The sequence below is a fragment of the Ailuropoda melanoleuca genome, chromosome 1 (assembly GCF_002007445.2).
Source record: "Ailuropoda melanoleuca isolate Jingjing chromosome 1, ASM200744v2, whole genome shotgun sequence".
NCBI lineage: Eukaryota > Metazoa > Chordata > Mammalia > Carnivora > Ursidae > Ailuropoda > Ailuropoda melanoleuca.
The window spans coordinates 46,685,783-46,706,695 of record NC_048218.1 but is presented as its reverse complement, the minus strand read 5'-3'; the positions used below and the strand labels follow the sequence as shown (position 1 = coordinate 46,706,695).

Below are 20,913 nucleotides of genomic sequence, written 5' to 3'. Positions count from 1 at the left end.
CTCCGTCCCTGGTATTCTGTTATAGCCGCCCAAACGGACTAAGACACTTACACTCTCCACTCAAAACAGTTTTCCAAAGTCAATTAGGTCATCTCTCTTTTTCTTATCCCCTTCAGTGAATTTATGTCATACACCTTGTGTATGTCATACACCTTATGTATGAATACTTAGATTCAGTTGTCACCCCGACATCCTACTTGAAATTTTGGGGGTAAAATTTACATATAATAAAACTTCAGTCCCTGTGTACTATTCTATTAGTTTTAAAGGTCAGTATGTGATGATAAAGAGGTCAATTCATCAAAAAGATCTAACAACTGTAAATACTTAGATATAAATATTAGATATTATTTAGATAAATATCAAATATATTACAAAATATATAAAGCAAATACTACCAGAATTAAAGAGAAATACAGAGCAATACAATAATAGTTGGAGACTTTAATATTCCATTCGCAACAAAGGATAAAGTATCCAGAGAATCAATAAAGAAACAGCAGATTTGAACACTACAGACCAAATGGATCTAACAGACACATACAGAACATTCCATCCAACAGCAGCAGAACACATTCTTCTCTAGGGCACCTGGAAGATTTTCTAGGATAGATCATGTTAGGTCACAAAACAAGTCTCAACAAATTGAAGAAGAAAGAAATTATACCAATTATATTTTCCAACCACAGTGAAATGAAATTAGAAATCAGTAACAGGAGGAAAACTGGAAAATTCACAAATACATGGAAATTAAATGCATTCCTGAACATCCAATGAATAAAAGAAGAAATTAAACGGATATAAAAAATATTTTGAGAGAATGAAAATAAAGACAAATACTAAGACTTATGGAATGCAGCAAACAGTTCTCAGAATTGTGTCAACTATATTCAAATTTTAAAAATTTAATTTAGGGGCAGCTGGGTAGCTCAGTCAGTTGAGCGTCTGCCTTCAGCTCAGGTCATGATTCCAGGGTCCTGGGATCAAGCCAAGCATCAGGCTTCCTGCTCAGTGGGAACCATGCTTCTCCCTCTCCCCTCCCCCTGCTTGTGTTCCCTCTCTCACTGTGTCTCTGTCAAATAAATAAAATCTTAAAAAAAAAATGTCTAAAATTTACAGCTCAGGTGAAAAAAGTATACTGAAATTAATACCATAAGAGAGAGCTCAGGGGTAGGGGTGGGACAGGGCAGGAGACTGCCATTTTTCATTATTTTATTATTTTATTACTACGTGCGTGCATCATATTGTATTGACAATATCTTTTAAACATTTTTTAAGTTGATGAAACAAAAAATAAAATTTTATATGATTTTTAAAAGTTAAAAAAAGTTCTCAAAGGGAAGTTTATAGTGATAAATGCATACATCAGGAAAAAAGATCTCAAATAAACAGCCTAACTTTACATCTCAAGGAATTAGAAAAAGAACAAATTAAACCCAAAGTTAACCAAAGAAGGAAATAATAAAGGTTAGAACATAAATAAATGAAATAGAGAACACGAAAAGAAAAGATTAATAAACTAAGAGTTGGCTCTTTGAGAGATAAACAAAACTGACAAGCCCTTAGCTAGACTAACCAAGAAAAAAAGAGAGGACCCAAATAAATAAAATTATAAATGAAAGAAGAGATATTACAACTGATACCATATAAATACAAAGGATCATGAGACTACTATGAACAATTATACACCAACAAATTAGACAACCTAAAAGAAATAGAGAAATTCCTAGAAATATACAATCTACCAAGAGTAAATCAGGAAGAAATGAGTAAAAAATAAATAGTTTTGTGTGTAAACAGCCACCCAGGCACCCCACCTTTTCTTGTATTTTAAAAAAATTTCTTGGAATTAAAAACTGCCTTATTTTTTTCAGTCCCATGACCTGCTATATACCCACTCTTATTTTTTCCACTGGATCTGCTGTACACATTTAAGATTTCCCCAAATCGTTTCACAAGTCTGATCATCTATCAGTTATCACTCCCTCCCTGCCCTACCCTTTTACCCCTTTATTCTACTCCTTATAGATCCTTCTGCTCTGATGCTCTTTTTATTTTTTTATTAAATTAAAATAAATTTTTAAAATTTGAACATCGTTGACACACAATTCTGACCTAGAAACATATAATCTACCAAGAGTAAATCAGAGAGAAATGACTAAGGAGTAAACAGTAAAAAATAAGTCAGGAGATGAAATAGTAATCAGAAACCTCCCAACAAAGAAAAGCCGAGGACCAGACGGTTTCACTGATGAATTCTACCAAACATTTAAAGAATTAATGCCAATCCTTTCAAACTCTTCCCAAAAAATTGAAGAGGAGGGAACACTCCCAAACTGATTTTATAAAGCCAGCATCACTGATACCAAAGCCACACACAACAAAAAAACTATAAGCTAATATTCTTAATGAATATAGATCCACATTTCTTCAACATAATACTAGCAAACCAAATTCAAAAATACATTAAAGTTATCATATACCATGCAAAGATGGTTCAACACACACAAATCAATAAATGTGATCCATTGCATTAAGAAAGATAAAAATCATAAGATTATCTCAACAGATGCAGAAAAAGCATTTGACAAAATCCACATCCATTTATGATAAAAACTCTCAATAAATTGACATCAACATAACAAAGGCCACATATGACAAGACTGCAGCCAACACCATACTGAACGGTGAAAAGCTGAAAGCTTTTCCGATAAGATCAGGAACAAGGGTGCCCACTCTCACCACTCCTATTCAGTACAATACTAGAAGTCCTAGCCAGTGCAATCAGGTAACAAGAAATAAAAAGCAAAATTGGAAAGGAGTAAAATTGTCTTTGTTTGCAGATGCATGATCTTATATATAGCAAATCCTAGACTCCACCCAAAAACTGTTAGAACTAATCAATGAATTCAGTCATGCTGCAGGATACAAAATCAGCATACAAAAATAAATTGCTTTTCTAAAACTAAGAACTACTTTAAAAAGAAAGAAAATAATCCCATTCACAATAGCATCAAAAACAATAAAATACTTAATAATAATTTAACCAAGGAGATAAAAGATCTTTACACTGAAAACTAAGTCATTGATGAAAGAAATTGAGGAAGACACAAATAAATGGAAAGGAATCTTGTGTTCATGGACTGGAAGAATTAAAATCGTTAAAATGTCTTTATTACCCAGAGCCACCTATAGATTCAATGCAATCCCTATCAAGATTACGATGGCATTTTTTTTTTACAGAAATAGAAAAAAACATTCCTAAGATTCATATAGAACCACAATTGATCCAAATAACCAAAGCTGAAAAATAACAATAAAGTGGGAGGCATCACATTTCCTGATTTCAAACTATATTATAAAGCTACAGTAACCAAAATAGTATGATACTAGCATAAAAACAAACACATACACCAATAGAACAGAGTCAAGAGTTCAGAAATAAATCCATACTTATATGGTCAACTAATATTTGACAAGAGAGCAAAGAATACCCAATAGGGAAAGGATAATCTCTTCAATAAATGGTACTGGGAAACCGAATATCCATATGCCAAAGAATGAAACTGGACCTCCAAATTACACCACTCACAAAAATTAACTTGAAGTGAATTAGACTTAGTTAGACATAGACCTGATACCATAGAACTTCTTGAAAGTTGCTAAGAGAGGAGATCTTAAAAGCTCTCAACACAAACAATTGTAAAACTAGGTGAGGTGATGGATATGTTAACTAACCTTCGTGTGGTAAACATTTTATAATATATACATATATCAAAGCATCATGCTGTATGTCTTTTTTTTTTTTTTTAAGATTTTATTTATTTATTCGACAGAGATAGAGACAGCCAGTGGAGAGAGGGAACACAAGCAGGGGGAGTGGGAGAGGAAGAAGCAGGCTCATAGCAGAGGAGCCTGATGTGGGGCTCGATCCCAGAACACCGGGATCACGCCCTGAGCTGAAGGCAGATGCTTAAACGCTGTGCCACCCAGGCGCCCCTCATGCTGTATGTCTTAAACTTACACAATATGTCAACACTTCTCAATAAAGCTGGAAAATTTTTTAAGTAAAACTGAAAAAAATGCAGCAAATATATAGATAATGGACTACTACTCAACAATTAAAGCAAATGAAATATCAGATGAGGGGCGCCTGGGTGGCACAGCGGTTAAGCGTCTGCCTTCGGCTCAGGGCGTGATCCCGGCATTGTGGGATTGAGCCCCACATCAGGCTCTTCCACTATGAGCCTGCTTCTTCCTCTCCCACTCCCCCTGCTTGTGTTCCCTCTCTCGCTGGCTGTCTCTATCTCTGTCAAATAAATAAATAAAAAATCTTTAAAAAAAAAAAAAAAAGAAATATCAGATGAATCCCAAATAATTATGCTAAGTAAAAGAAACCACACAAAGTAAGAGGGGTTATGAAGGAAATGAAGTATCTTTGGAGAGTGGTATCTTCATTATCTTGATTATTGTGATCGTTTTATGTGCATGTGTATGTGTCAAAATTTATCAAGTTATCCACTTTATTTTTTAAGTAGGCTTCATGCCCAATGTGGGGCTTGAACTCACAACCCTGAGATCAAAAGTGGGATGCTCTACTGTCAGCCAGACACCCCTCAAATTGTCTACTTTAAATACATGCAGTTCACTGTATGCCATTTATATCTCAATAAAGATTTTTTTTAAGGTATATAAATAATTTTTTATGATTTCCTGCCCTAACCAATATTTTGATTAACCGAAACTGTAGTAGTCTGCTTGGGCTCTCATAATAAAATATCCTGATTGAGTGGCTTAAACAATAGAAATTTATTTTCTCCTATCTCTGGAGTCTGGAAGTCCAAGATCTAGATCTCAGCAGGGTTGGTTTCTGTTGAGCTCTTTCTTCCCGGCTTGCAGATGGCTGCCCTTTCACTGTGTCCTCAAGTGGCCGTTCGTCTGGGCATGCACAGAGAATATCTTGTGTCTCTTCCTCTTCTTACAGTGTACCAGTCCTATTGGAGTAAGACCCCTTCCTTATGACCTTTCTTTACCTAATTACCTCCTTGAAGTTCTTATCTCCAAACACAGTCACCTTGAGAGGGCTTTAACATATAAATTTTAGTGGGGGATAAATTTGGTCCATAACACCAACCAACTATAGGTCCCAAATGTGTCAAATGAGAGGGCTTGTGCTCTCCTTACTCATTCACTCCCTAACACTTTCAGCACCCAGTTTCAACAGTACCTGATAATGTCATCTGTGCTCTCTCAGGGATCTCTGCTCTTCTCTACCCATTACCTGGAAGTAATAAAATCTACAACAAATAAAACTATTAAATTAGCATTCCTTTCATTTCCTATCCATTATCATAAGGCTAGGACTTTTTTATTGTAAACTCATTTATGTAACAATACTCTGGAACTTCCTTAGAATTCTATCTGTGATTTGTTCCGAATTTTAGTTTCCCATTAATTGCAAACACAATGAGTGACAACCATTACTACTAATCACTACAAAAAACAGATGAATCACTCAAACAAATGTACAAACTTTTTATTTAGAATTAGAGACTCAAATACAAATTAAATACAATACAAAATATTAAGCCTTCATAAAACAGACCATAACCACTTTAAATCATCTATTTCTAAAACAAAATGAAAGAGAAATCTAAAAATAGTCCAAAAATCAATTTACTTTTAAACTCTTATTGTTAACATCAAAATAACTACAAAATGATCAAAGAAATTTAATTAGAAAATGAACAAAGCCACTACAGAGAGATTCCTGCTATCTACTAAAATCAATTTAGGAATTAAAATTTAGTATGATTTCTACTTATTCACAAATAAAAAGCACCTCATTTTAAAAAGACAATTATCTGTTTCACTCTAAGGTTGTGAGAACTGTTTTGTTTACTTGACTTTTAATTTTAATATGGCACAATAGGTTTGATCAGTGTAAGCAATATCACTAAAAATATTTTAATGTTCCTTAGAGACTCTTTCTGTTTTACTTTATGACTAAAGGGATCATATATTTAAAAGTTAAAACATTACAATATAATAAATATCACTAATAAGATACATGGCAAAATAAAAATATACATTAAAAATGAAGTCTCATTTTCTTTTATGAATGGGAAACTGATCAGACTCATGTTATATAGTCCCTTTTCACTCCAGAAAAAAAAAGGTTTTATATTTTATATTATTGTTATAAATCCAATTCTAAGAATCTGCACCAAAAAAAGCAATACCAAGGAGATAGTATAGTATCTTGAGCTTGTATTGTATCCGAAAATACTTACAAAAAGTGGAACTAGACTTGCATTAAGTAGATAACAGGAAAATACTATTACAGTGTTTACATATTTAAAATAACTCAAAACAAAAATAGAAGTCCACACTCAAGAATGGCACCCACATTATTGAAGAATAAAGTTATTTGCATATATGCAAACCATATGTGTGGCTAAATATTTTCCTAAAACATGCATATTATGAGGCCTTTCATAATTAAGCTTATAGAACCAAACTATATTGTTTATATCCACTGTCATGATTGGACATTTCTGCACATCAAGAGAGTTAAAACTCTGACATCTGTTGACATTAAAACTCAAGAAGAAATATAAACAAACTCAGGCTTTCACTAGAAAATTTTAGATATCTCAGCAACCTGTTATACTTCTTGTCATGAAATAAATGGATTCCAAGATGCAAATATTCTTTTAAATTTTTAATTTCTATGAGCCCTCTTTAAAAACCATTTTAATGACATCACATTTCTTGGAGAAAATTTACTCAGAGTTCTGAACGACTTAGTCATTTTCTAAAAGCAATTTTGCTTCAAGTGGTAAAGTTCTAGCTCTCTCAGAAGTTTTTTTTCTTCTTTCAAAGAGAATGAAAAATATGCAAAGATTTTCCTACTGACTCACTAAATGTAAAATTAATAGTGTATAATAATAAATTTTGGAATACAATAACTTTTAGGTTTTCAGTTTATTACTACTAACTAGCTATAACATCAAGCAAGTCACTTAATAATTCTCTGTACTTCAGTTTCATCTTTAAAACAAAGAGATTAGAATAGGTAATTGTTAAGATTCCTTCCAATTTTTGCATGGTAGGATTCTGTGCTTCTGGAGGAATATCTCATTGATACATTGAATTTTCTATATATCAAGAAAACTGATATGAACTAAAATAGCACAGCTAAACCAATACTCTCCTATAAGAAAAAACACAAAAACCATGTTAAAGCTCAACTTCCCAAACTTTACTAGACCCATTCTCTCTTTAGCTAGACCACTGAATAGCCCATGACACAACACCAAATATCTTAATTACATAAGTTATTTTAAATTACACTGTAAACCTATTAAAATATATTAAGTCTATGCCACAATTTTCTTGCATTCTAATTTACATTATTTTCATTCTATCTACATTCAAAATAAGCTGTACAGTTAAGGTAGGGAACTACTTAATATTCTTGCACTTCAAAACACTAGTAAAGTTAAATCAAATGAAGGGTAGAATATTAACCATGATCATAACCTACCAATTTTAAAATAAAGGTACACTAATACTGTTTATGGGCTAGAAAAACAAAGCAAAGGTAAAAAAGGAAATCTTGCTGACAAATGCTAATGTTCAAATGAATTTAGTTGTGTTGTGCCATTTCTTAGAAAAAGAGGGAGAAGATATCAGCAGAAACTGATAGGCAATACTGAACCATGACATTTTAGGAACTTTTATGAGAAGTTAATGTATCGTAAAGCAGCACTTTGGTATTAGTGCAGTGCAAGTTGGTTTTTCTGTGTCTAACTATGGGCAGCAAATGAGGCACTTAACTGTAAAATAGAAAAATAGGGTATATTTAAGAAGAAATTCAAAATCATTCATAAAAGATAATTAGCATTATTCAAAAAGTAAAAAATTCTGTTTTTACTTAACGCGCATTCAACGTTACACATGCTTCACTAGGGAAAATTTTGAATGTACGACGGCTGTTTCATTTATAAGAGACAGAAAATATTTCCTTTTCAAGAGACTCTGGATTTCTGGAATGAAATCCAAGTCTTCTCAACCTGAGCGCTACACATTTTTAAATCAAGAAAAATACATCTTACCCATACTGAAGAAATGTTTCTACCTATCAACAAAGTATAACATGTGATCCCTGACTTTATTCTTGAAGGATCAGAAGTTTTTATTTTATATAACTTCAAAGAAAGGGATCTAGTGACTAACAGAAAAATGAATAGATATTTAGCACCTAAATTTAGAACACTTAAGTATTGCCATAGTTTTAAATAGTTGTCTGTCCAAAGATCAAGGGAAATCAGATATATGTTGTTCAATGATACTACAACATTCTCAAAGATTAATTTATCAAGCTTCCTTGATTTGCAAATGCATCTATCTATAACATTCAACACAATATTATCATTTCTTCCTGAAGTTACAGATATATATTCTTCTTAACAAGAAATAAGTGAGGTTGATTTTTTCTTAACCACCATTAAATTGTCTTCCAAATGTGGCACTTTTTCAGAGATTTGGATAGAAAATAGTCCTTTAAAAAAGTCATTCATTTTCTACCACTAATATTACTTTAAATGTTCTTCACTGTAAAGCAGAGGTCAAAAAATGAAGTAAATGGCCATGGACCTTCTGCTGAAATACATAAGCAAATATAATGCAGGATTAGAGAAGATGAACATATGTTAATTTCTGGCAAGGAAGTTGGCACATAAATGCTTATCTGTAGGGTAAAAAAAAGCACTGAATGAAAAGATAATGTCTGCTGTGACATTATTCCAAGCAAATGGAGCTTAGCATCTGCTTTCTTGACATCTAAGAGAAATATTCTAGTCATGCCTCTTTAAGTAAGCTTGATTTTTAATTCCAGATGGAACACTGCTTCATATGTTAAAACTGACGCACGACATTAACTAAAGTTTTCCATGAGACAGTTATATTCATTTCCTCTGAAAAATCCTATAATCTTACCTCTTCTCCCTATTTGCTCATAAGAAGGCTTTTCTTAACTCATTAGGGGGGAAAAAAGTCTTAAAAATATATGTTCTTCTTCCAAGGAGCCTGGAAAATTTCTAGTTCACAGTCCTTGTATTAGTTACCTACACTCACTTTAACAAGTTGCATTCCTTACTACATAGTTAATTTCCTGACACACAGAAAAATCTAAATTCTCTTATTTATATCTTTAAACTCTTCTATTTTCTTGAAAGATATTCTAGTTTATTTTTGAAAGGAAATGAGTACATTAAAAAAACAAGAACACTGTGATACAATTCAGTTGTTAGGAAATAAAGTGCATATAACTTTCAATATAAATATTGTTTAATAGACTACAGCTAATAGCTAATAAAATAAAAATGAAGACACAGCCCAGTATCTAAAATATGGAAAACATGAGACAAGAATACAAATTCTATATAAATAGTAACAAAAATGAGGGTGATATTCCCCTTCACAAAAAAAAAAAAGGCAACTGAAATTGTTAAGTAGATTTCTGCTTCTCAAACAACCAGACATGCTACACAGTAATACCAACATGCAATACCTGAAATGTAGAATCACAGTCTGACTGTTGCCCTTGAACTTCAGCATTTAATTTACAATTTTCTGGTGCCTGGCTGATTTCATCTTGCAAAGTAGGAAATATGCCATGAGTATCATCTACAGAAACACCGTCAGACAAGACGTCTAACTTTTCAGGGGAAGGAGCTATGTGAAGCTTACTATCTCCTGTCCCTTCATCAAAATTTGTCCTCTCATCAGCATCTTCTAGCTGTTGAACTGAAGTTAAATACTGCTCAAGTAGACTATTATCCTGCTCATTGCTTAAGCTTTCCTTATTCCATTCACCGTGTTCATCACTGACATCCCCTACATCTGACTCTTTGCCATATTTGACTGTGTCAATGGAATTCCCCATGATGGAACTTTCACTGCCTTCTGCGGAACTTTTTTCAAAATCCAAAGAATCCTGCAAATAGTGAACTTGGTCTGTTAGGGAAGAATGAAAACCAGAGTCTGGAAATTCTGGTAAGGATTTCTCTTGAGGAGCCTCATCAGGAGCAATGAACCAATCAGAATTTTGATCAGAAGAAGGCTCCTGACTTTGGGTGAATGATGGATGTTTAGAGGGTACCAGAGTACTTGATATAGGAGGAACATCAGTATGCCAGGAACTTAGACGCTGATCCACCATCTGTTGCCAAGCTTGTAGAGACCTTACCTATAAATCAAAGGATATAGTTTTATTATAAAACAAAAATCACGCCTGTTTCACAGCATTCTTTGAGCTTTCTTCCCAACACTCATGAAGTTGGTAAATGGCAGATGGGCAGAACTAGGGTTAGAAACAGCCTGACTCCCCTTATCCCTTCCATAGCACTCTCAGCCTTAACCAGGCTGGCACAAGTGGTACACGTCCTTGGTAACAAAAGGTCCTCACCAGGAGAGTCAGGATGGGCCAAAGCAATTCTCCTGCTGCTACTGGAAAAACTATCAGAAGTACAACAGCCCGTGACTAAGCAGTCAATAATGTACTAAACAGAAACTGAAGTGTATTGAATAAGACAGGTTATAACCCAATATAAGTAGATTCTCTAAAATTAAAATCTCACTGTAGATATCCATTTAGGATAGAGTTGTTAAATATTACCTAACAATATAGCATATAGAACTCTAAAATATCCAAGTTCTTGATAATATGACTTTTACATTTTTAATGTACAATCAAAAATCTCAAAATTTTACAATTAAATCTGCAAGAAAAAAGCTATATATAGAATTTTTTAGTTTCTCCTTGACCACCCTCCCAGGTAATCACTGATATGAGTTTGATATGTGTCCTTCCAGACCTTTTACTATGTTTTCAAATATACACGGAGTTTTCAAAAACAAGCAGAACCTTAAGTTCTGCAACTTGCTGTTTTTCACTGAACAATGTTATTACTGGGGAACTTTCCACATCAGTCCATACTATTACTTTATTCTTTTTAACTGTCCCATAATGTTTCATGGTACTGTTATTCTATAATTTGCTTAACCACTCCCCTAGTATTAGTAATTATAAAACCTTAGAAATCAATAACTATTTCTTAATTTTGTAGGTAAAATCCTATTATAACAAGTTCTTTTATAAAAATATTTCTAAGAAACTATCATCAAGAAATATTTGATTAGATAAAATAACAGGAAAACTGATTGTTTGAACTGTCCCTGAAGTATGCTATTACAGGATTTAAACTCTCTCTCAAGAAGTCATATGCACTTTTTAGAACATGTGTATCATAGCCATCATACACTATCTTAGTCACCTTTCATTCAAATATTCCCAAAAGGTAAAACAAGATAGATGGTTACAGAGAACTTTTAATTATTTTCTACCTATTGGAAAGTTATGACAACATCCCTCAATTTAGTCACTTTCCTTTATCCTTTTACAATTCTTTATCTTTCTGGTCAAAATTATGAAAATATTTTTCTTTAGATTAAATAAAATGTAACAAAATTCACTGTCCTAATTCAGAGTTGGTGGCAAGGAACATAGACCACATCCTTAACTTTGAGCAAAAGTGCTCAATATGCCTGACTACTCTATGATTATCTCAATAAATCTAGAATTTTTCTTGGTTCACACATTATGTAACTCAGCAGGAATGGGTTTACCTGGTTCCAAAGGAATCTGACAGCCTCTTCTTGTACAAATTTTTTAATACGTTCTTCATCTCTTTCTTTTCTTAATCTACAAGAATTCAAAATCCATTAATGACACAAGGAAGATGCTTTGACTCATGCCTATTGTTACAACTAATAGACACATGTACTGTAAAGAAATTAATAGTCTAATAACCATCTTTTCCACTTTCAGAATATCTAAGCTGAAACTTTAGTTTTTTGGGGTTTTTTTGTTTTGTTTTTAAATATATAGCTGGAAAATAGCCTTTTTTTTTTTTTTTAAAGATTTTATTTATTTATTTGACAGAGAGAGAGACAGCCAGTGAAAGAGGGAACACAAGCAGGGGGAGGGAGAGGAAGAAGCAGGCTCCCAGCAGAGGAGCCTGATGTGGGGCTCGATCCCAGAACGCCGAGATCACGCCCTGAGCCGAGGGCAGACGCCTAACGACTGCACCACCCAGGCGCCCCTGAAACTTTAGTTTTAACTATGACTCAATGTAGAAGCCAGATGGATGTGACTGAAATTCAGATTATATTGGTTCTACAAAGTACTGGCAATGATGAAAAACAAAATAAAATATTAAGTGGCTCTTTATTTGGCCTTTATTTCCCAGCCAAAAACACCAAAGGCACAGGAGCCACAGAAAGGAGTAGTTGCTCAAAGGCTACAAAACAGCAGAGCATTAGGATCCCAGCTTGACACGCCATCTTCTAAGAGACTAGGACTAATCCCACCAAACTTCAGTCCCCATTTGCCCAGGTCCCTGATATATTCCTTGCTATCACCAAAGGACCTCCCATCCATCACTTTCCCTTATTCATTAAAGTATTCATCTGGGCTCACCGCTGCCCTCTCCACACTTAGGCCTGTCACCAACCTAAGGGTCCCTTTAGTTTGTCCATTATCTTCCACAATGTCACCATTTTCTTTTACCTCTAACCCAATTCCCAACTTTCTCTAACCCCCCAAGCTCTTCTCCTGTGCCATTTGGGGCTCCAGAATTGTAACTGGCAAACCTTCTTATCTTCTCAACCTCTTTTGTGAATTTTTCCTTGACCAAATCAGACCTACTGCTGATGACACTGTAGCCCTCTCACTGCAGCCACTGTAGTAGTGGAAGCTATTTTGGGATACCTGTCTGGCTCAGTTAGTAAAGCATGTGACTCTTGATCTCAGGGTCGTGAGTTTAAGCCCCACATTGGGCATGGAGCCTACTGGGGAAAAAAAAAAAAAAGTGGAAGCTATTTTTTTCCTTCATACATCAGGGTCAGAAGATAGCTTCTACTGTCAACAAGTTTTTTTTTGCCCTCCTCCTTTAAGAACTCCTGCCATCCTGCTAAATTGCTCCAAACTTTTTCAAGTACTAGCCTCCCAGAATCTGCCCGCAATCACTGAAATCTCAGCACTCTCTCCATGTCATTCCTATCATCATTTCTGGAGACCTCAGCATGCACATGGATGCTCTAACAGTAATCCACCCTACGACATTCATTCTCATAGTCTCACTCTAGACCCAGTCATTTCAACTACACCATTTTCAAAAATGATTTCAAGCACCCACACAAACCACTACCCCCATCCTCCCAGTTCACTTGCTCTTGCACGCCCCCTGCAACATTCTAGACAGCCAGTCTTCATCCAGACCTCCAAACTAACAATCCCCACCTCCTCCTGTCTCTCCTTTTCCTTCTTTAAATTCCAAGATCCACCATTATAATTATCCCCTCCCAAATATCTTCAGCTCCTTTGCCCTTCCTTCTCTCCCCTACCATATTCACCTGGGAAAAACCCATTCCTGGCGGAACCAAATTAAGCACACCCAAATCAGACTAGAACAGCTGAAAATTGCTGAAGAAACTCATACAACCTGACCTATTGTTTTGCATTTTAGGTTTTTCCTCATACTGTTTAATAATCTTCCATTTTCCTTTTCAGTTCACTTTTAAGATGAACACCTCACACCTCACATCTCTCTTAAACTTTCTACACCCTCACCCCTCTCCTCATTTTCAAATGTTGACCATGTCTTCTATATCATTGAAAAGGAGAAGCATTCATCAGGCAGAACTTTGCTTCCTCCTACCACCTTACCTGCTTCTGCTCCTGCTCCTACCTCAGGCCACTCCCTCTCCTTGGGCACTGGATCCCTTCTTTCACCTTCTCAAGAATCTCAACCTTGCACTTCTCCTTTCTTTCCACTGCACCATCAGATTTTTCCTCTTTATTGTATCATTCTATCAACACAAAACATGCTCTATATCTCCCATCTTTAAAAAAGAATCTCCTTAACAACACTCACTCTTCACCTCTCATTCACTATTCAACCCATTCCAAACTGCTTGATTCCACTACACGCTGAACATGCTCTTAGGAAATTCACTGGGCAGGAAAGGGTCAACTCAGGGGGCTTGGGGTGTTCAAACCCCACACATTCCAAAGATGGGACTGGCTTTGACTGATGGGGAGATAATGTCCAAGCCCTTGGAATATCCTGCTTCATAAGAGTATCTGTGCATACATGGGGTTTGGGGCCAAGCCAGATAGTTTATGCTAACAATGTACTTTCAGGTGAGTACCTGTTTTGTTCACCTGGAGCCCTGATACACACACTGTATCAGTCTGACCTTGGGTAGGAGCTAAGGCCTAAGTAACTAAGGTCAGTTACACAAGCACTCAGTACCTATGAGCCTGACACCAAAAAAAAAAACCAAACCCTGTAGCCAGGGCTTAAGTGAGCTTCCCTGGGTGGCAATACTTCATATGTGTTGTCACACATCACTGCCAAGAGACTCAAGCCCTATCCATACAATTCCGCTGGAAGAAGACAACTAGGAGCTTATGCCTGCTCTCCTGGACTCTGCCTTATGTACCTTTTTTCTTTGCGGACTTTAATCTGTATCCTTTCATTCGAATACACCATAGTCATGAACAGAATACCTTCCTGAGTTTTGTGAGTCCATTTAGCAAATCATCAAACCTGAGAATAGTCCCAAGGTCCCCCAGTACAGTCACCAATAACCTCCAGCTTCTAAATGAAATGTATAATCCTCTGTCCTCCCTACGGCACCGCTCTTCTCTCCTAAAACATCTCCCTATCGAAGTTGAGACACACACTCTCCCCATCTTCCCACCACACAGGCTGTCCCTTCCCAGTCTCTTTTACTGCTTCCTCCCCTTTCACTGATAATATTAATTAATACTGCAATGCTAATACTCAAAATAAATTTATGAACTCCTAATTTTCCTGACTGTCAGTCACTAAAACGTCAGCCACAGAAGTGAGGAATAATTCCTACCATTTTCCCAGAATTTTAGTCCCTTTTAAGTCCCCACTCCTTTCTTCAATTCTATGTCACCTACTGGGTTCCAGGTAGACTTTCTCATCTTCTCATTTCTATGCTTATTCAGTTTTTCTACATTTTCTGTAGCTTCCTATGTTTAAGTTTATAAATATCTATAAGACAAGCAATTGTTCAACACGTATCGCCGTAGTGCATCAATGTACCAATTGCCATGCTAGCACTGGAGACGCATACAGCAGTTCCTGTGCTCAGGATGCTTTCAGGATGTTACACAAGACAAGGAAACCAAGAGTGGCAACAAGGTACAAAGTGTCCTGACCACAACAGCAATGGTTCAGTCTTCTGAATCAACTCTAAGACTCTGACACTCTCAAATCAACAAAACAGCACCTAAACAAGGACTTTTGACCTACCTCCTTATTTCATCAGTTAAGCAAACAATGTGCTCCTGCATTCTGCGCAGCCGAATTTCATGTCGCACATCTTTAGCTTGGGGATTGTAGTTCCTGGCATAAAAGCCCCGCCAATAGGCCTGAAGTTTGGTGGCTGCTTCATTCAATTTCTGCAGGGTGACTTTATCTTGTCCCAAAGCAACAGATCTCTGGGTTAAAACCCCACAGGGAAGTTTCTCCAAAGCTGACTGAGACATGGTTCCTTCACTGTCTGGCTGTGTATGGAAGACATTGTGTCCAACTGACTCAGGAAAAGACATAAGACTCTGGGTGTCATCCTTCAAGACAGCACTAGTTATTGTTGGCTCCAGACAAGGTAATAGCCCATCTTTCTCATTTACCCCTGTACTGATGACACTTTCCTTCACTTGAACAGAATTCTCATTTGCAGTCCAAAAAGCCTTTTCCTCTTCCTTATTAAAGTCCTGGTTTTCCAGCCCTTTCACAGATTCATCTGCAACACCATCATCTTCTAGGCCCAAGTTAATGCCTTGTAGCCTCAGCTCAACTGTAGGTGATACTGGAGAGAGTCCTGATGCAACTGGCATAAAAGTAGACTCTGAAGAGAGAAGACTACAGTTTAACTTATCCTCATCTGTCTGTATGTCTTCCAAGTGCAGGTCATTTCGAGAATATCTTGTAGTATGTACAGAGGCTGGAAAGTTATTCTTAACGGCATGTAACTGATCATCATTACTGTTAATCCCAACCCAAGAATTGACTTGGATGACGGGTTCTAGAAGAATCAACAAAGTATCATTGAAACCACTAAATATTTAAAAAGGCTTTTAGTTGTATCTTTGTAATGAAATCTAACCCCTGAAATATAGTAAAATGCGATAAAATGCTTTGGTGATTTCCTCCAATATGCCTAAAACATTAAACCAAAGACTTTTAAGAAAATGAATTCTTGCAACAATCATTAGAATAATCAAAGTATCAGGTTAATAACAGAAGGTAGCAACTCTCTGAATATTTTTTTAAAATTTGAAATAAAGCACAGTGAAGGAAACAATCAACAAAATGGAAAGGCAACCTATGGAATAGGAGAAGATATTTGCAAATGACATATCCGATAAAGGGTTAGTATCCAAAATATTTAAAGAATTGATACAACTCAACACCCAAAAAACTAACAATCTAATCAAAAATCAGAAGACATGAAGAGACATTTCCCCAAAGAAGATATACAAATGGCCAACAGACACATGAAAAGATGTTCAACATCACTCAACAGGAAAATGCAAATCAAAACTACAATGAGATATCACCTCACAACTGTCAGAATGGCTGAAACCAAAAACACAAGAAATAACAACTGATGGGAAGGATGTGGAGAAAAAGGAAACCTTGTGCACTGTTGATGGGAATGCAAACTGGCACAGCCATTGTAGAAAAGAGGAGATGGAGGTTCCTCAAAAAGTTAAAAATAGAATTACCATATGATGCAGTAATCGCACTACTGGGTATTTACCCAAAAAATACAAAAACACTAATTCGAAGGGATACATGCACCCCTCTATTTACTGCAGCATTACTTACAATTGCCAAATTATGGAAGCAGCCCCAGTGTCCATGGATAGATAAATGGATAAAGATGTGAGGTATTTATACACACACACACAATGGATTAATATTCAGCCATTATAAGGAATGAAATCTTGCCATTTGCAACAATATGGATGGATTTAGAGAGCATACAGCTAAGTGAAGTCAGTCAGAGAAAGACAAATATCATATACCACTCATATGGGGAATTTAAGAAACAAAACAGATGAGTAAAGGATAAAAGAGAAAGAGACAAACCAAGAAACAGACTCTTAACTATAGAGAACATACTGATGGTTACCGGAGGAGAGGTAGATGGAGGGATGGGTGAAATAGGAGATGGGATTAAGGAGGGCACTTATCAAGATGAGTACTGAGTAATGTGTGGAATTGTTTAATCACTATATTGTACACCTGAAACTAATATAACACTGTGTATTAACTATACCAGAATTAAAATAAAAACCTTAAAAAAATTACCAGTGACAAAAATAATACATAAAAATTAACACTAGCTGGAAGCAATCTCATTCCTGATCTCCTAAAGCACTTTTCTTTTGACTGCTGTGATTAAGTGACCCCTTACACTTGGCTTTCTATGATGTGTGCATTTGCCTCACCTCTTTGATGATATTTGAATCACTTCTGTATCTCCCTAGCAGCTCAATAAATATTTTAATGAATAAAAAAAAAATTAACTCTGGGCAACCCTCTTGGGTCCCTTCCCTCCTCTGGAGCTTTGTGCTTATCACTTCACTATCACTCAATAAACCTTGCTTTGCTGCCCACCAGATATATAAATAAATAAAAATTAAAATAACAAGTAACACTTATGTCTGTATATATACATACACAAAATATAAGATCTAAATATTAAGTTAACACACCAAAAATTATGAAAATATGTACTTTTTTCTCCTTTATGGTACCCAAGAGATGGAACAACTTGGAGAAAATGGTTCAGAGATCAATTTCATACCGCTTTCCTGGACTATGTGGCCATCTTGAACAGGGCTTGAATGCTCAGGTACAAGGGGTGCTCTTGTTTCAATAGAAGCAAGAGGAGCTAGCTCTTCACTTTGGCTTTGGTTCATCAACTGTCTCTGGTGAAACCTAAAAATCAATAACATCTGATGTGATTTAACACAAACCACAAAAAGAAAGTTTTCCTGCTTCTTACATAATACTGTCAAAAAGGTAGAAATTTATAAGTTTTCAAAGTAGGTATCTTTCATCACCACCCAATTACAAAGTCAAGTTTGAAAGCATTGGATAGAAAGGTTAAGAAACTTATTTTTAGGGGCACCCAGGTGGCGCAGTCATTAAGTGTCTGCCTTCGGCTCAGGGCGTGATCCCAGCGTTCTGGGATCGAGCCCCGCATCAGGCTCCCCCGCTGGGAGCCTGCTTTTTCCTCTCCCACTCCCCCTGCTTGTGTTCCCGCTCTCGCTGGCTCTCTCTCTCTGTGTCAAATAAATAAATAAATCTTAAAAAAAAAAGAAGAAACTTATTTTTAAATCACTATCACATAGACACCTTTATGGGCACACACATGCATGCTCACTCAAAGGCAGGATCTCTGATAAAAGAAGTGACTAGTACATGCTTCCAGCTTCATTCCTTAATGTTAATATTAAAAAACCCATATGAAACACCTACATTAAAAGGACAAATACATTTTTTTTAAATCCCAGTCTCCATACTACTCAGCTCTCCCCACCCAGGAAATGACGAACCATGCAGCTGCTGTACAGCAAGCTTGACGGCGCTACATGGTTTGGTTCCCCTGCAGGACTGCTGCAGTGACAAGGGGCCCAAGAAATGTGGGTCACAGCACTTGCCTCAGTCCTACTAACCATGCAGGAAAGACTCAGAAGTGTTTTCACTTGTGAATGATCAGCTGCTACAAATAAAGGGGCTTACCTCTGTTTGCTCAGAATCTTCTCTAGTTTGGCATCCTCTGCAGTCTGAAGACCCAGTGTGGAAGTGAGAGGACAGACTGTAGCCAGATACTGCACAAGCTGGATGTGCTGGCCTGGCCGATATGCTCTCCCCTTGCCCTGACTGTAGAGCCATTCAGCCTTCAAACTGGAGTTGGAGAACAAACAGGAGAGGATATGACATCAGCACAGACAAGATACATTTTGAAGCAACAATGATCTTCCGTCTTAGCATCATTGGGTAACTTTCATAAATAAAATTCAGTTAAATTTTTTAAAAAAATCTTTCCTTCTGATTCACTCTCTTTCCTCTTACAATGATTTAAACCTTTGTTCTTGCTTAGGGGCACTCCCACAGAGTTGCACTCATGGTTCCAAATATCTTTAAATTATTTTCAAAGAAGCAATGAGTATTTCCTCTATTCACTATTAAACTAAAGTACCCAAATACATCAATTACATATAAATCCATTAGTTCATAATGACAGTTAAAAAAAAAGTGAATTGGTCACAGCTGGAGGATACTAGTGAACCACCAACTCATTCTCTTTTAAAAACTGGTAAATAAAGGGTAAGAATTCAGTATTATTAATTCTATTTTTCCTATACAAGCTATACATGAGGGACCAAATAGTTACTTTATAGATGTATTCCAGCTAATAAAATGAATGAATTAAAATCTCACCATTTTGAAGCTCACAGTGAATGAATTAATGGTTTTAGGCATTGATCATTAATAGCTACTAATAACATGAAGGACAACTAAACACCGTGTCTCTTTGTGTGTGTTTGTGTGTGTGTGTGTGTGTCTTGACAGAACCTAAAAAGTAGTCCTCTCCATTAGAAAGCCTAAATCTTAAAAAAAATAAATAAATAAATAAAAATTAAAAAAGGGCAACCCTCTCAGGTCCCCTCCCTCCTCGGGAGCTTTGTACTATCACTTTGCTATTGCTCAATAAATCTTGCTTTGAAAAGTAATCAAATAATAAATAAATAAATAAATAAAATAAAATAAAATAAAATGAAAAGCCTAAATCTGATGAAACCTCCACATCCTCCTACCAATTTACAGGAAATGTAAGAGAGAGGAGCACGTCAAAGGACACAGGAATATAATCAGCAAAAATAAGCACAGTGGGAAATGCTACAGGACACATAATCTGATTTTTTTCAACAACCACCAAAAAAAGAGAAAAGAAAGCAAAGAAAATAAAAGAGAAGAAACCTACAGATTAAAGAGATTTAGGGGCGCCTGGGTGGCTCAGTCAGCTGAGCGTCTGCCTTCGGCTCAGGTTGTGATCCCAGGGTTCTGGGATCGAGTCCCGGGCGGTCCTGGGATGGAGTCCCACATCGGGCTCCCTGCTCACATGGAGCCTGCTTCTCCCTCTACCTCTCCCTCTCTCTCTCTGTCTCTCATGAATAAATAAATGAAATCTTAAAAAAAAAAATTACTCAGTTCAAAAAAAAAAAAAAAAAGATGTAAAAGCACATGAGAGCCACCCAATACGCATGGCCAGTCCACGGAGTATTCAATAATAACAAATTAATGTTTTAAGTCACTAAGAAAGCAAGAAAGAAATTTAAAAGATGTATCAACCAAACACAATGGGGGGCCTTATTTCGATCCTGTTTCCAAAAAAAACATTTAAAAACTGCATTTATGAGGATTGTTAGAAATGCAAGCACTGAACTAATTACCTAATGTTACTAAGGAATTATGAATTTTTTTGAGATGCGATAATAGTATTATAGGTATTTCATTAAGAGCTTTTATCTTTTAGAGATAATATGCTGAAACAGTCACAGTTGAAATTACATGTACTTTGAGATTTGCTTGAAAATAATATAGGAGAAGGTACAGATGACAAGTTTGGCCATGAGTTGTAAACTGCTGAAGGTAGAGGATGGATTCATGGGAGGTCATTACACTACTGTTTTTTTTTGCATATATGCTTCAATTTTTTTTTTTT

At 35.9% G+C, this 20,913-nt stretch overlaps 1 protein-coding gene across 2 annotated transcripts in view; it reads right to left on the bottom strand.

Annotated features, from left to right (window-relative positions):
• Positions 1-5,531: 5,531 nt before the first annotated feature.
• CEP97 (centrosomal protein 97) overlaps positions 5,532-20,913 on the bottom strand; it is a 43,724-nt gene continuing 28,342 nt past the window's right edge. The window contains exons 8-12 of one of the 2 annotated variants that reach the window (XM_002917070.4): positions 18,927-19,091; positions 17,986-18,119; positions 15,420-16,194; positions 11,695-11,770; positions 5,532-10,255 (exon numbers count right to left, since the gene is read on the bottom strand). In XM_002917070.4, the coding sequence (XP_002917116.1) occupies positions 9,551-10,255; positions 11,695-11,770; positions 15,420-16,194; positions 17,986-18,119; positions 18,927-19,091 (1,855 nt within the window). In that variant the 3' untranslated portion in view covers positions 5,532-9,550. The remainder of the gene's footprint in view (positions 10,256-11,694; positions 11,771-15,419; positions 16,195-17,985; positions 18,120-18,926; positions 19,092-20,913) is intronic. The other variant, XM_034657498.1, reaches the window with a different exon arrangement.